Source organism: Brassica oleracea, chromosome C3 (assembly GCF_000695525.1).
Source record: "Brassica oleracea var. oleracea cultivar TO1000 chromosome C3, BOL, whole genome shotgun sequence".
NCBI classification, from domain to species: Eukaryota; Viridiplantae; Streptophyta; class Magnoliopsida; order Brassicales; family Brassicaceae; genus Brassica; species Brassica oleracea.
In genome coordinates, this window is record NC_027750.1 from 38,288,416 (window position 1) to 38,305,734 (window position 17,319).

At 41.9% G+C, this 17,319-nt stretch overlaps 1 protein-coding gene and 1 pseudogene across 1 annotated transcript; one reads left to right on the forward strand and one right to left on the reverse strand.

Moving 5' to 3' along the window:
* Positions 1–2,156: 2,156 nt before the first annotated feature.
* On the reverse strand, positions 2,157–8,570 carry LOC106330561 (annotated as a pseudogene).
* Positions 8,571–14,008: 5,438 nt separating this feature from the next.
* LOC106335778 (xyloglucan galactosyltransferase KATAMARI1 homolog) lies at positions 14,009–16,059 on the forward strand. Its single transcript, XM_013774390.1, has one exon. The coding sequence runs from the start codon at positions 14,229–14,231 to the stop codon at positions 15,813–15,815; it is 1,587 nt and encodes a 528-aa protein (XP_013629844.1). The 5' UTR covers positions 14,009–14,228; the 3' UTR covers positions 15,816–16,059.
* Positions 16,060–17,319: the final 1,260 nt, after the last annotated feature.

Genomic DNA, 17,319 nt, shown 5'->3' on the forward strand with positions numbered 1-17,319 from the left:
TGTAATCCTCAGAGAGTCCATCAATGATGTATTTTTTCTTCATGGTCTAGCGGTTTGCCTAGGAGCGCTAGTTGATTAAAGCGACTAGTAAAATTTCTCATGTAATCATCAATAGTTTTGTCAGCTTTGGTGTAGTGGTTGAGCTGAAATCACAGTTGTTGGATATGGCCTCAGCTTGGAGTTGCAAACGTAGTACTGAGCGATTTTCAAACATCATGAGATGTTTGGATTGATGGTGAAAGTGTTTCAATGAGACCACTGTAGATTAGATGGTCTTGATGCCTCCAGTTGGTGTAGTCTGGGTTCGGTGTTGTTTTCTTGTCGAAGGTATGGGTATGTTTTGGTGCAGACAGAGATTCATAGATGTAACCGGCGAGGTAGTAGCCGTCGAGTAATGCATATATTTTAAGGCTACATGTCGTGAAGTTGGTGGACTTGAGTTTTGTTATGTTAACCATGTAGATGTTGAGAAAAGAATGAGTAGCATTGAGATATTCAACATTAGCAACCACAGTGATTAGGCGAGGAAGAAAAAGAAGAAGAGAAGAGATGGCGACCAAAGAAAAATTAGGATAACTGATGTGCTCTGATACCATGTAAGAATCTATATTAATTGTGTAAATAACTCACAATGCCATAAGCCTTATATATGTAAGACCCGATCCCGAACCTTGAACCCAAACTGATCCGCGGCCTTAACTCCTTATATTTAACTAGTTGATTCCGGTTTTAAGTCCATAATTTCTAAGTTCATTTCAATTCTATTGAGGTTCATAAACAATCAGATAACATAATGAAACATAAGGGGCAAATCGATTGTATTAATATCAAATGAGATTCATACATAGGTTCATATCATTCAGTTTGCACAATAGGCTATCATAAGTTCATTCCTAACAGAGTCTACCCATACACCACACATCTTCCCATGGCCTGAATCTTCACGATTCCTTAGCTTTCCTGTCCAAAATTGACATACTCAAATAAATTCCCAAAAACTAATTAAAATTCATGATAATCCCTGATAAATCCCAACTAAGAGATTCCCATAATCAGTTTCCAACAAATTGGCCAAGAAGGGTTAAAAACCGATCATGAACAGTCCGGCCAAAGGCCAAGGACTCTGATCCTGAACCGGCCAAGGCCTGGGTTCAGTATTCCATGTCTGTTCAATCCATAAACAACACAATATATAGAATAGAAGATGATCTAGAAGATATAGGGAGAATGGATGTAACCGGCTCTCAAACTAGCCACAAGCCCGATCGGATCAATCCGCCGGCTAGGGCCGTTTGCTTGCCATGTACACCACTGACCTTAGGCGTTCTCTCTCCTGGCGCCATCTCCTTCTCCTTGTCTTTCTCCTTCTCTTTCTGTCTGGTGTCCATCTCTTCAAGCCTTGTCTCCCACGATCAGATCTTCACCAGGACAACCAAGCCCTCCACGGTTCCCTCTTTCCACCGCCGGCCTCTCTCTCTCTCTCTCTTTCTTTCTTTCTTTGGGATTCTCTCTCACGATTTTGGCAGAGGTTTCCCTAAGGAATTGTTTGTCCAAATCCGACCCCAAGGCCTTGTATTTATAGATAGAGGGAGTCGGAACTGCCCAAGGGGAGAAGGGGTGGGAGTTGTGGCCGAAAAGGTGCCTTCCTCTCCCTTGTAACCTTTCGCCATCAACTGGCTCTTAACCGATCCCCAACTGCTCCAACTGCTCCTGTTCCTGTCGATTTCAAGCCTGGCTCCTAGGCCTGAACCCTTAGACTGATCGTCCAACACCACGACCACACGATCTAGCCAAGCCGCCATAACCGCCCATGTAACCATCTAACCGCCTCGGACATGAACACTCAGCCCAGCTGAGTTGAGCTGATTGCTAGCTACCATTGAGCTTCCCCGAGCTAACCGAGTTTGACCATTGCCTCGCCCAGCTACCGGATCACTCGTCCAGCTTTGTTGAGCTTGTCTCCGCCTAGTTCTGGTTAAGTTTCAGCCTTTTGATACCCTTAACCATGTGTTTGAGCCATGATGCGCTTGTCTTTAGGTCTGATGACCTGACTGGTGCGTCTCCTCGCACCATGGCTCGTCCCAAACGATCCTATCTCGGATCGGGGACATGACATGTCTCCCCCACTTGAAATAGATTCGTCCTCGAAACTGCACTTAGTGTTTCATCTTGAACGAACTGGCCATTTCAGGATACTCTGCTTCCATCTTTGCTTCTGTTTCCCAAGTGATAACGTCCTTGCCATTGAATTCCCATACCACCTTGATCATAGGAACTGCCTTCTTCCTGGTCACCTTTTCCGTCCGATCTACAACCTGAACCGGCCTTGTTTCTAAGGTCAGGTTCTTACCCATATCTTTAGGAATCTCATGCAACACTATGTCCTGATCCGTCAGGCACTTGCGGAGTTGAGACACATGAAACACATTATGGAATTCATCCATGGCCGATGGCAAGTTTAACTTGTAAGCCACAGCTCCAACTCTTTCCATGATCCTGAACGGACCTAAGTATCTAGGATCCAGTTTCCTTCTTTCAGCAACTCTGGTCCTTCCCTTGAACGTGATCATCTTGAGATAGACCAAATCATCGACCTCAAACTCAAGGTGTTTCCTCCGTTTGTCTGCATAGCTCTTTTGGCAATCATGTGCTTCCTTCATCTTTTCCTTTAAGAATCGTATCTTCTCAGTAGTCTCTTCCACAATCTCAGGACCCAACATACTACGCTCCCCCACTTGAGTCCAGCATAGGGGTGTCCTGCAGGGTCGTCCATACAAAGCTTCATATGGGGACATACCAATGCTTGTGTGGAAGCTGTCGTTGTATGCAAACTCGACCAAGGGTAAATATTTCTCCCAAGAGTCGCCCCAGTCCAAGACCACCGCCCTGAGCATGTCTTCTAACGTCTGGATCGTCCTTTCTGACTGTCCATCCGTCTGATGGTGATAGGCTGTACTCATATTCACTCTCATCCCTAAGGCTTTTTGAAAAGCCTGCCAGAAGTAAGATGTGAATCTCGGATCTCTATCTGAGACTATGCTGGCTGGCACTCCATGCAAGCGCACGATCTCGTCTATATATACCCGCACAATCTAATCAACTCCATCCCCCTTCTGGATGGGTAGGAAATGTGCCGACTTTGTTAACCGATCGACCACTACCCAGACTGCATCCTTCCGGTTCCGGGTCGTAGGAAATCCGGTCACAAAGTCCATAGTGATGTGATCCCATTTCCACTCTAGTATAGGGAGGTTCTGAAGCAATCCACTGATCACTTGATGTTCAACTTTCACGAGTTGGCATGTTGGACACTTAGTCACCCATTCAGCCACATCCGTTTTCATCCTTACCCAGTGATAATATCGTTTCAGGTCCCTATACATCTTGTTTAGCCCTGGATGGACAGAGAACTTAGACTTATGAGCATGTCTCATAATCTCCTCCTTAAGCTCCTTGTTATTCGGAACACTGACCCTCCCATTAACCAAGATGGTACCATTGGCTATCGTTTGGTATTCCGTCATGTCACTGAGAGCCACATTCTACAAGTTCTCGTCATGTGACTGGGCGTGCCGTATTCTGGTAAGCAGATCAGCCTGATCCACCGCCTCCAACCCCAAAGGTTGATCACTGCTGACCATTGTGTTGAGACGCAGAGACCTGACCATCCCTTCCAGTTCATCCGCTTCTCTTTCGGCCGATACTTCGGCCCGTCTCCGACTCTGCGCGTCGGCCACCAAATTAGCCTTACCAGGATGGTAAGCTATGTCCAGATCGTAGTCAGCCACAAATTCCATCCATCTTCTTTGTCTCAAATTCAACTCAGGCTGAGTGAATATGTACTTAAGAGTCTTATGGTCGGTGAGGATCTGGACCTTAGCTCCATACAGATATGATTTCCATATCTTTAGGGCTAACACCACGGCCGCCATCTCCAGGTCGTGTGTTGGGTAATTACCTTCATGCTTCCTTAGTTTTCTGGAGGCATAAGCAATCACCTTCCCATGTTGAGTCAGAACGCATCCTAATCCTGTGATGGACGCGTCCGTGTACACCACATATGGCTGATTCGCCTCTAGCAGGACCAGGACGGGTGCACAGGTCAACATGTTCTTCAGTGCAGAGAAGTTCTCCTCACATCCGTCTGACAAGGTGAACTTCACGTCCTTTCCCGTTAGTTGTGTCGTGGGTTGAGCCAGGCTTGCGAACCCCTTGACAAACTTTCGATAATAACCGGCCAAGCCCAAGAAACTCCTAACCTCAGTAGCGTTCTTAGGTTGTGGCCAGTCCCGTATAGACTTAATCTTTTTCGGGTCTACGGACACTCACTGATCCGACACAATGTGTCCAAGGAAGCCAATACTTCTCTGCCAGAAACTACACTTGCTTAACTTAGCAAAGAGCTTCTGTTCGTCGTTCTAACACCGCCCAGAGATGCCTCTCATGGTCTTTTTTTGCTTTTGGAGTATACTAGTATGTCATCTATGAAGATGATTACAAATTCATCCAAAAAGTTTCGGAAGATACCATTCATCTTTTTCATGAACGCTGTTGGGGCGTTGGTCAGACCAAATGGCATAACCACAAATTCATAGTGGTTGTACCTGGTCCAGAACACCGTCTTTCGTATATCATTGGGCTCAATAGGAATCTGATGATACCCTGAGGCCAAATAATTCTTGGAAAACCACTTGGCTCCCTTGAGTTGATCCAACAACTCATCAATCCGGGGTAATGGGTACTTGTTTTTCACAGTCACCCTATTTAACCCTCAGTAATCAATACACAGTCTAAAGCTACTATCCTTTTTCTTAACAAACAGGACTGGTGCTCCCCAAGGCGAGACACTCGGGCGTATAAACCCTTTGTCCAACAACTCTTCCAGTTGCTTCTTTAGCTTGGCCATCTCGGCAGGAGCCATACGATAGGGACTTTTAGAAAATGGGGCCGTCTCTGGTTCCAGTTCTATTATGAACGGGTCAGCCATATCAGGAGGAATGCCCTGTAGCGCCCGAAACACATCCTCAAACTCTCTGACCAACGGAATCCCGCCTGGGTCACCACCCCCTACGACCTCCTTAGTGGTGATTGTGGCTAAATAAGCTTCACAACCCTTGGCAAGCATCCGTTCCACTTGGATCGCTGAAACCACTAAGCTCCCAGAGGTCGGACACACACCTTGGAACCTGGTCGGGGGTCCACACCCACTCTCAAACTGCACCCTTCCTCGATGACAGTCTAAGGTGGCCCGATTCTTTCCAAGCCAGTCCATACCAAATATCACCTCGTGATTCTTAAGGCGGACAACAACCAGATCCACAGGCATAACCCTGACCTGGATCATCACTGGAACATCCTTTACCAGCCCTAGTGAATGCATCACTTGCCCTCCGGCCGCACTCACTATGCAGGGATCATCCCCTGTTCCAATCTGGAACAAACCGTTTCCGATCAACTCTGGACTCACAAAACCATGTGTAGCTCCAGTATCAAAAAGTACGTGTGTTTTCACACCACCAATACTTAGGATCCCTACAAAGACCCAATCTAAGTATCTAATCCGTTCTAGGTTCCGTACCATGCAATTCTACTGAATTGAAAAAGGAATAAGTCAAAAAAAAATTATTACCAGTGATCGCCTTGAATGGTCCAGCTGCGTCCGGGTCCTTGGACAGCTCATAGACTCGCGGCGTGGAGGTCTGGCCTCGGTTCTGGCTTGGCTTGCTGGCCTCACCACGTCCCTTGCCCTGTTCCGCAAGTAGCTTAGGACATTCCCTACGGAAGTGTCCCGCCTTACCACAGTAGTGGCATCCTCTGGAATCACCACTCGACCCCTGCCTGCGACCATACTCCGGCCCTGGACAGTCCCAAGCTGAGTGATCCATCTTACCACAACGGGTACATGCCCCCATAGCCTTCCAGCACTTACCGTCGTGATGCCTCCCACACTTGGGATACTCGGGCCTACCACTTGAGGTTTTACCCTCCTCAGTCTGGTCCCTCTTGCGCTTCCGGTCACCTCCATGACTACTAGAGGTCATCTGACCCTTAGATGTCAGCTTAGCCTCCTCGGCTAAGTTAGTCTCAGTCATGGCCATCCTCTCAACCAGCTCGGACACTGTGTGGAAGGTGCGGACGGAGCAGTAAGTCCGGAGCTCGACCCTTAGGCCTCTGATAAACCTACGGACCTGAACTGTCTCGTCCTCCAGCTCCTTACCCACATAACGTCTGAGACGGTTGAACTCCTCTTCATACTCACGAAGTTTCCTGCGACCCTGGACCAGGTCCAAGAACTTAGCCTCCAGGCGATCCCACGCCTTAGCTGGGAAGTACTTGTGGTTGAACTCAACCTCAAAATCAGAGAAGCGTTCAATAGCTCTGTTTGTTCGCTTATCCCGAGCCAACCACCAATTGTGTGCGTCACCTTCCAGGAAGTGAACCGCAATATCCTTCTTGTAGTCCTCAGGGCATCTAGTTGAGCTGAAGTTACGAACCAGACGGCTCCTCCACTCGTCTGCCTCAATAGGGTCAACACTCCCTGAGAACTGTTTGGTGCCTAGCTTGGATATGTGAGCTAGCATGCTGAGGTAATCCACTCGTCTAGCTGGACGAGCTGGAGGATCAATCTCCATAACCTCTAAATCATCCACAGCTCGGTCCTCGACCGTCTGAGCAGCTGTCCGAGCTCCTTGTGCAGCTATCTGAGCTACCCGAGCTGCATCCCTAGCTGTCTGAGCTGCCGTCTGAGTTGCCTGAGCTGTCATCTGAACTGGCGTGACCTCGCCTACTGAGGAATTCACCAAAGGAGTGAACGCCCTAGTCAAAGCCATCACTTGCGTGCCCATCATCTGAACCGCAGCCAACACGTCCTTCATGGACGGCTCAATCATCTCATCCGCGCCACTGTCCAGACCAGCCCGCGCCCCAGCATGGGAAGATTCAGCTCCATCCTCATCTCTCAGCTCCTGCTGATTATTCACATCATCAACCTGCACCTCAGTAGGAATGATCGGCTCCAAAGGCTCTCCAGTCTCATTGTTAACCACTCCTGTCTGAACTGGTAACCTTGGGCCAGATTGGTACCATCCGCCACAGCCTGCCCGGATGCGCCAGCCGCTTGAGACTTGGTCCTCTTAGTACCCTTAGTATAAAACACACAAGGTTAGTCCAAACTCATAAACCTCATGAAAACCTTAAGACTAAGCAAGACATCAAAACAAAACAATCAAACCGTGAGACTCAGCAGCCGGATGTATGGTGAACACATAACCCCAAACAAATCCTAGAATCAAGCATGCTCTGATACCAACTTGTAAGACCCGATCCCGGCCCTTGAGCCCAAACTGATCCGCGGCCTTAACTCCTTATATTTTACTAGTTGATTCCGGTTTTAAGTCCATAATTTCTAAGTTCATTTCAATTCAATTGAGGTTCATAAACAATCAGATAACAGAATGAAACATAAGGGGCAAATCGATTGTATTAATATCAAATGAGATTCATACACAGGTTCATATCATTCAGTTTGCACAATAGGCTATCATAAGTTCATTCCTAACAGAGTCTACCCATACACCACACATCTTCCCATGGCCTGAGTCTTCATGATTCCTTAGCTTTACCATGATCCAAGTCAGATCCTGAAACCAATCCATACACATCAATAAACAACAATCCGATATCCTAACATCAAGATCTAATCATGCATGGTTCGGTTCCTTAGAACTAGGTTCTGTCCAAAATTGTCATACTCAAATAAATTCTCAAAAACTAATTAAAATTCATGATAATCCCTGATAAATCCCAACTAAGAGATTCCCATAATCAGTTTCCAACAAATTGGCCAAGAAGGGTTAAAAACCGATCATGAACAGTCCGGCCAAAGGCCAAGGACTCTGATCCTGAACCGGCCAAGGCCTAGGTTCAGTATTCCCTGTCTGTTCAATCCATAAACAACACAATATACAGAAGAGAAGATGATCTAGAAGAGATAGGGAGAATGGATGTAACCGGCTCTCAAACTAGCCACAAGCCCGATCGGATCAATCCGCCGGCTAGGGCCGTTTGCTTGCCATGTACACCACTGACCTTAGGCGTTCTCTCTCCTGGCGCCATCTCCTTCTCCTTGTCTTTCTCCTTCTCTTTCTGTCTGGTGTCCATCTCTTCAAGCCTTGTCTCCCACAATCAGATCTTCACCGGAACAGCCAAGCCCTCCACGGTTCCCTCTCTCCACCGCCGGCCCCTCTCTCTCTCTCTCTTTCTTTCTTTGGGATTCTCTCTCACGATTTTGGCGGAGGTTTCCCTAAGGAATTGTGTGTCCAAATCTGGCCCCAAGGCCTTGTATTTATAGAGAGAGGGAGTCGGAACTGCCCAAGGGGCGAAGGGGTGGGAGTTGTGGCCGAAAAGGTGCCTTCCTCTCCCTTGCGACCTTTCGCCATCAACTGCCTCTTAACTGGTCCCCAACTGCTCCAACTGCTCATGTTCCTGTCGATTTCAAGCCTGGCTCCTAGGCCTGAACCCATAGACTGATCGTCCAACACCACGACCACACAATCTAGCCAAGCCGCCATAACCGCCCATGTAACCATCTAACCGCCTCGGACATGAACACTCAGCCCAGCTGAGTTGAGCTGATTGCTAGCTACCTCCAGCTGAGTGAGCTAGTCCATCCAGCTCCACTAGCTGATGTGTACTGACTGAGCTACCATCGAGCTTCCCCGAGCTAACTGAGCTTGACCATTGCCTCGCCCAGCTACCGAATCACTCGTCCAGCTCTGTTGAGCTTGTCTCCGCCTAGTTCTGGTTAAGTTTCAGCCTTTTGATACCCTTAACCATGTGTTTGAGCCATGATACGCTTGTCTTTAGGTCTGATGACCTGACTGGTGCGTCTCCTCGCACCATGGCTCATCCCAAACGATCCTATCTCGGATCGGGGACATGACAATATACATTAGCCTTATGTGTTAATAACAATAGTTTCCTAAAACAAGGGATCGTGATATTAACTATAGATAGATGACCAACACGAGTAATAGACCTTCCTGCCTCTATGAGCATGCGACTGCTTCACCAACATGCAAAGGAAAACCGCGAGCATAGACTCACCTCCTAGTTGAAGAAACGTCGGGAGCTCTCCAAGCATCGATTAGAGGCAGAAGTGCACCGAGACTCCATGGTAAACGCCACCAAACCACAAACATAAACCACAACACACACAGACCCGAATCAAATATATCGAGAGATCACACACCAGATTTGACAAAGAAGATGTCCTACCACCACCCACTCGCCGATGCCTCACGAAGGAGAACCAGAAATGAAAAATTTCCTTTTCCAACTGAACGCCGACCCCACTGAGAGCCAACACTCTACCTCTGTGCCGAGATTTCAGAACTAGCATAAACAGAAGAAGGCGTCGGAGCCTCCTGACGAATGAAATCCAACTGGATGTTCTTCTATAAGTAGAACCTCGAGCAAGAAAAAAGAAAAGAAGTGACTTCGAAGACGCAAAAGATTGTTGGGCAGAAAAAAGCGATAGAAAATTTTTTTGGTGCCAGCATGCGCGCTCACACGCCATCAAGCGAAAAAATCAACTTTAAATTTTAGGATGGGAGAGAGAATCCACTAATCTTCTTTTTTTTTTCTCTGAAATGCACTAACTGATATTTAGAACATTAAATGTTGCTTACACTGTACGCATGAGAGTCTATCAAGCTGGTTCTTGTTCTTAAGCTGTGCACCAATCTCAATTCTCAAACTGCGAGTTGATGAGTCCTAAGAGCATCTCCAACAATGAACTTCATTTTAAGGGCCAGTGACCTTTAAAATAAGGGTTTGAGGATGAGTTACTCTAACAAGGACCCTCAAATTTATCTTTAAAGTTTTATATCATTTGCTATTCAGTCCTCAACTTTAATATAAGTTAATTATCATCGTTATATTTTTCATAGATAGATAGTAAATAATACACATTGAAATTATTAAAAACAATTTTTATAATACAATTTTTTATAACACAAAATTACATAAAATAACAATAAAGCACACATTAATTCATAAAAATATAAATTACTTATTATTGTCATTTCCATAGTATTCCCATATATGATCAATCAATGCATTTTGAAGTAAGAAATAAGCCTTTTGATTTTTTATCTGAAGATTACGAGTTAAAAATTGTTGGAATCAAGCATTTTCATTTATCACCATTTCAACGGTTGCTTGTGGTGTCGGTCTTGTATCTCTAACCGGTGCGTTGATATCACGTTCATCTTCGATTATCATGTTATGCATTACAATGCATGCTGTCATTATTATATCATGTAATACCTCTTTTCCATGTCATTATATCCTCAAAGAAGAGAGCAACAATAACCTCCTATTACACCAAATTTCTATGGACCATACTTTGGTGATCTTGGAGGCTCGGGATCCCGATTATTAACATCAGTGTATGGATTATAATTTTTGTAATATATGTGTGTAATAGTTATTGTAAAATATTTAATCTTTTAATTTTGATCTTTAATTTGTAATCTATTTTTTCAATGTAATATAGTTGTTCTGTGAAATAATAAATATATTTTATGTAATATTGTTTTTTATTAATTTTATTTTAGTTTTAACATCTTTATATATTTTATGTATTAATAATATATATATGTGTGTATATATAATATATACTAGGATAAGACTTACGCCTTGCGCATGATAAATTTATATAATTTTTTTTAAAGAATATTAAGGAAAAATAAATTTATATTTTTGATTGAATTAATATTTTGGTCTTTAAACAATTTTTTTTAACTTTTTATTAATTATATCATTTATTTACTAATGAGTTGATCTCATTTTTAATAAAATTTTAGGTCAAAAAATCACTTACCCCATAAGAACCTAACGTTTAGGTCGAAAAATCTCGGGTGTATTTGATTACAATGAAACTATGTCAGCTCGGTTTTATATCATGATTAGTAATTTAAAAATTAATTATGGTTATGAGAAGTTTATGTTCACGTGCCAATCCTATCTATCTTCAATATTTTTCTCTTTTTCATTTTGGTTATTGCTTGATATAAATATTGATTTTAAAGTTTATTCTCACTTCGTTTGTTTGTTTTGACCTGAGATTTAGAAAATGCTTATGTTTTATGAAATAATAAAATAATAATTATATATGTTAAATAACTAAGAAATATGTTACTATTATGTAATAAATTAGCGTGTGCATATAAATCAAACTATCACTCTTGTTTATTCGCAATCATTTTAGGGTAAAAAAATCAAAACATTCAATCGTATCTATCGTATATGATATAGAATTAAATTTAAATGATATTAACACACATATATATATATATATATTACACTTTTAATATGGATATTTATTAAATGAAGTTTCTACTCATATGATTTTATGATTATTTGCATATTTGTGTAACAAAAGTTTACACCAATGATTTTTTTTAATGTGGGATCATTTCAATAATTTATAATCATTTTAAAAACAATGAAGATTTCAGAATTAAAATATTAACTTTTCAATATATGTTCAATGCAAATATCAAAATATAAGTAGGTATACAGATTGTTATCAAATCTCTATTTTTTAAAATCATTAATTGCTATATATATATTTTAATCATATTAGCCGTAGGTTTTATTTAAGGAAAGCCTGCGAAACAATAAAGATTTGATATATGCGACCATTTATAGCCTGCGAAATATTATTTTGCTAGAAAGTATAATTTTTAGACTATAGTTTATTTAAGTTGATCTAGAATTCTTTGAAATATGATTTAGAAGGCATACACAAGTGCCACATATGATGTTTTTTGTTTTAATTTTTACAAAATTCAGGTTATAACTTTTTAAACGATCCCTAATTAATATATAGGGGATTTGAAAATTTAAATGAAATATAGTTATAAGGATTAAAGTGATAAAAAAATTAATACTAGTATTAATATATGTGAATTATAAATTTATAAAGACTACACTGAAAAGTAAATAGCTAATTTAAAGGCTTGAATAGTAAAACTTCAGATTTGAGGTTTCACTATTCAGAACCTCAAAATTTGATGGTTTAATGGTCGGTTGAAGAGCCAAAAACTTCCAAATTTGAGGGTTTAAGGACCCGTTAGACTCGTTAGAGATGCTCTTGCTGTTACTCTATGTCATGTGGTGATGTATTTATTTATTTTAAAATCATACAAAAATTTTACGAAATAAATATATAAACTCGATTAGACATTTGTGTGGTACAACAAATGATATACGATGCGGCGCTTATATTTGAAACGTACGTTGACCCTAAGCTCGTCCTCTTCGGGGTCATTGTAACTTTGCTTTTCTGAGTTGGAACCATGTATGTTGACAATACTTTTTCTAATTTTGTTTAGGGATTCATTTCGTTCTTTTACTTGCCAACAAAAATGTTTGGTTTCATTGACTCTCTTATTTAAATTTGTGCGTTGTATAAAAGAAGTTTGGTGATATGCCGTTTGCTCATTTATAAAATTTACTGAGCTAGTGTACATTGTATAACGTTACATTCTTATTTTTGTGTTTCTTCTCTTGATTACCACATGCCACGATCTGTTATTCTAATCTCGGTCATTTTAATAGTCTCTTCACTTTCACGAAACATGACCGACAAGTTTAAAGATAAATTATTAGACATTGACCCACAGAAAAACGCTTTGCCGTGATTTGTTAATTATTACACCAAAACGGCCAAAGTTGATGTTAGATATGAAAACGACAAAATGTTTTCCGATAGAGGTAGACCAAATTCTGAACCGAACCGAGTTAAGTTGAGTTCACTATGCGCTTGGGCTTGAGTATAATCAGAATTAGTTTCCGTTTTGCGGTCTTCTCCGGTTTACAAATATGTATTCAAATCAAAGTACCTACAAATAAATTAATGTCATCAATCAATAAAAACAATATTTGTCGGCAAGAAGTTGGTGTATGTGACACGTCATGCGGCATAACTCGTGGTTTGAAGAAGCATGGCCACAAAGCTCACATGACGCTTAGCTAATACTTTCAACATCACACAGTTCACTCTAATCTGTCACCTACACGTAAACATCACCGTTTCGGTGCATCTTCCGCCTTTGTATTCCGTTACCAATTTTAATCGTAACGCTTTAAATTTTTAAAAACAGAGATATCGGTGATTTTTTAAGGTGATGTTTCTAGATATACTGCATATGGAGTATATTTTAGTGTGATTTTTTTCCTTTTCTCCGGAAGGAAAACGTGGTTGAGAGGCAACTAATAGTTAGTTTCTGACACAACCTATGTTAATAAATAGAAAAATATAATCTAAGATAATAGTTTCTGTTTCTACAAGGACACGTTGTCTGTAACGCTGAGTTCCAAGTGTTCAGTATTCACCGGCTCTTGTGGTCTTCCCTTGTCGGTTGCCGGCATAGACGGTTAATCTCACAGGCACGTGTCCATGTCCTTCCGCTCCGTAATGCTTCCAACACCTTGATAAAATTAATATTACCAGTGTACTAATCAGGACCTCCATCTTCTAAAACCTTTAGTAGTATCACCCAAAGTTTTAATTTGTTTTATTTAGACCCAATCTGACAACAAAATTGACATCTTTATACATCTATCTATTATTACCAAAATCATGGAGCTTAACACAATGGTCTACTGCGCAAACAGCAGAATTTATGTTCTGCAAATGTCAATGGTTATTTGTGACAATTAAATCATGTTTTGTAGTCGTTAAGTTAATGATATATTTCAATATTTAGCAATAAAATTTCAAACATCAAATTGTTAGATTGACGATTCTAATTACCAGATCTGCGTAACAATAATGATTTGATCGAGAATGACTAATGGAAACAAAATTCATTATTATTACACTTATCTTTCAACGATGTAGGGAGAGTTTACAAAGTCGTGAAAGTTTTGAGAGAAAATTGTGAACCGTGAGATAGTTTGGTAGCAGCCGAAGCGAATTAAATATAGTTTCCATTTGTTTATTACAGAACATTTAAAAAAGGTAAAAGAAACAGAATCTCCTTGTTTCTCGAGCAATCTTAAAACTCTTCTCTCTACTTAGCTTTACGCCATCAACGAGAACCACATAAAGAACGTCTCTCCTTTCCCGGAGATTTTAGCTCGGTCCTCGCAACGTATCCAATATTTCCGGCGACGGAATCTCTCCTATCCCCTTTCTTCCCTCTTAATTGATAACCATGCTCCCCGTCTCAAATCCAACCAGTCCTGAACGCCTCCTCAAGAAATCGAGAACACCAGACAAAACCACCACCGACACTGATCAGAAAATCTCCTTCAACTCTGTCGGAAACTCGTCCGCTAACCGCTCTGCCTCCATCGCCGCCTCCCGGAGCCACTGTACATGGCTCATCCTCTCTCTCCTCTGTCTCCAGCTCCTCCTCTTCCTCACTCTACGCTCCATCGCTTTCCCCAGCCGTCGCACCCCTGGAAACTTCCCTTCCCCCGCCGTCTCCGTCTCCGTCTCCTCCATCGAGTCTCTCTTCACCTCCGATGAGCCTCTCTTAACCTCCGACGAGTCTCTACCCACCCGAACCCGCTCCGAACCCGACGACTCCGGGCGATGCGAAACGGGTCGGGTATTCGTCTACGACATGCCGAAGATCTTCAACGAAGTGATCCTGCAAGAGTGCGACAATCTCAACCCGTGGAGCTCTCGCTGCGACGCGCTTTCCAACGACGGCTTCGGCAAAGAAGCGACGTCGTTGAAAGGCGTGATCCCTGACGATTTGGTTCCTTCATGGTTCTGGACTGATCAGTTCGTCTCCGAGATCATCTTCCACAACCGGATCCTCAACCACCGTTGCCGGACTTATGATCCGGAGTCCGCGACGGCGTTCTACATCCCGTTCTACGCTGGACTCGCTGTCGGTCAATATTTATGGTCTAATTACGCGGCGGCTGATCGTGACCGTCATTGTAAGATGATGACTGAGTGGGTCAGGGAACAACCTTACTGGAATAGATCCAACGGATGGGATCATTTCATTACCATGGGTCGCATCACATGGGATTTTCGCAGAACCAAAGACGAAGATTGGGGATCTAACTGTATCTACATCCCGGGAATGCGTAACATCACGCGCCTTCTCATTGAGCGTAACTCTTGGGACCATTTCGACGTCGGTGTACCATACCCCACCGGATTCCACCCTCGATCGGACTCCGACGTCGTGAAATGGCAGGATTTCGTCAGGAATCGCCGTCGCGAGGCGCTGTTCTGTTTCGCCGGAGCACCACGCGCCGGGATTCAGAACGATTTTAGAGGATTGCTTCTCGATCACTGCAAGGAGTCGCAAGGAGCTTGCCGAACGGTGAATTGCACCGGAGGAAAATGCTCGAATGGCTCGTCGGCGATCTTGGAGACGTTTCTCGGCTCTGATTTTTGCCTTCAGCCACGTGGAGATAGCTTCACGCGCCGCTCGATTTTCGATTGCATGTTAGCCGGTTCTATTCCGGTTTTCTTTTGGCGTAGAACCGCTTACATGCAGTATCAGTGGTTTTTACCGAAGGAACCGGGTAGTTACTCGGTTTACATAGACCGGAATGAGGTGAAAAACGGGACGACGTCTATAAAGGAAGTGTTGGAACGGTTCAGCAAAGAAGATGTGCGGAGAATGCGGGAAAAAGTGATCGAGTTGATACCGAATTTGGTGTACGCAAAGTCTCTGAATGGATTAGAGACTTTCAAAGATGCTTTCGATGTGGCCTTAGATGGAGTATTTAGGAGATTCAAGGAGCAAGAGAATTGGTACAAATGGAGATGATGATGATGATGATGATGAGGGAGATGGTTCGATAAATGATTATTTATTTATTAAATAAGAGTTTTTTGGGAAAATTTAGCTCCAGCAAGGTTTTATGATTACACTGTAAATTTATGATTTTTATTTGAGAGATGAATAAGTTGGTTGGTTAGTTGGGTTTTGTTATTTACACTTGATGGAGTAGTCAAGGAAGTTGTGCTATGTGTGGAGTTTCTCATTTTATATTATTCTATTTTGGAGATAACGAGTATAGTGGCTTTACGGGTTAGATGTTGATGGTTCTTGAATATTTAATACATCTGTAATCTTTTGGGCTAATTGGGTAGGTGGGAAGTGAAATAAATGGACCAAAGGCCCGCAATTCCGCACGTAGATTAAAATAATTCGATTGTACCATGATGATAAAAAATGAGAGGGGAGGTAGAAGTCGAATTTTTATTTTGGGGTTGGGTTTGGGTTTGATAATCGTAGAAAGATTGGAAAACAATGTTAGATCTCCAAGAAATCAAGTATGTATATCAAGAAAAGAAGGTGGATCCATTTGTATGGCTTAATTGATCGTCTCTGGTATACTTTTTTTTTACGAATGCGAAGACACGTCAGAACATAATTATTGGAAAGTTATTAAAGTGGAGTTCTTAGCAGAAGATAAGAATCTGACTCTTAACTTTTAACTAAAAAAACTAAGAATTGGTTCTTAAATAAGAGTTTTAAGAGACGGTTCTTAATTTTTTTAGTTAAAAGTTAAGAGACGGATTTTTATATTCCGCTAAAAAACCACCCTAAAAACCTCCCAATAATCATGTTCTTATAACAATCGTTTTTTACTTCATTTTTTTGATGCGGAGATACCAAAAGTATAGAAAAAGAAAAATCAAGAATATGTAGTACACAATCATTTTGACTTTAAAAATAAATAAAAAAATACTACACAATCATTGGAAGATAACTGATGGAAAAATATTGAATAGTGTTGTAATCTTATAGGAGTAATCTTCGTTACACTATCCAGTATCTTATTACTTTGCTCATAAATCAGAATGTTGGAACACTAAAACTTTTTCTCATGTTGCTTGAATCACTGCTTTTGGTGGTACGGGCATGGCTTACGGTACCTCAGAAGTCGCGCAAGATCCAATACTAATCTAGATATTGGTATCAGATGTGGTTGTTAACGAAAACCGAATTTGGCTATGATGACCGGGAGAAAAGTGCACCCAAAGAACGTGACCTCTAACAAAATGATGATGGAGAGTTGGTGTAATATGTACATATGTAACCATTCTATATTTCGGTTTGTAATGTTAAAATGAGATAATGTTTGCGTTCTTCATTAGAAACAATGTAAACTAATTTAAATTTAATAGAAATGATACGTCACTTTGCTAGAGGAAAGATATTTTTCTTGCTCTAAGCTTGTTGGTTAGTGGGTTATGTAGTGTGCAAAGTGTAAGTTATAAGCTACCACCAGTCACACATATTCTCATACGGTGGTAGAATTATC

Coding starts and splice junctions, on each gene's coding strand:
- LOC106335778 (XM_013774390.1), top strand. CDS start 14,229: ATGCTCCCCGTCTCAAATCCAACCAGTCCTGAACGCCTCCTCAAGAAA.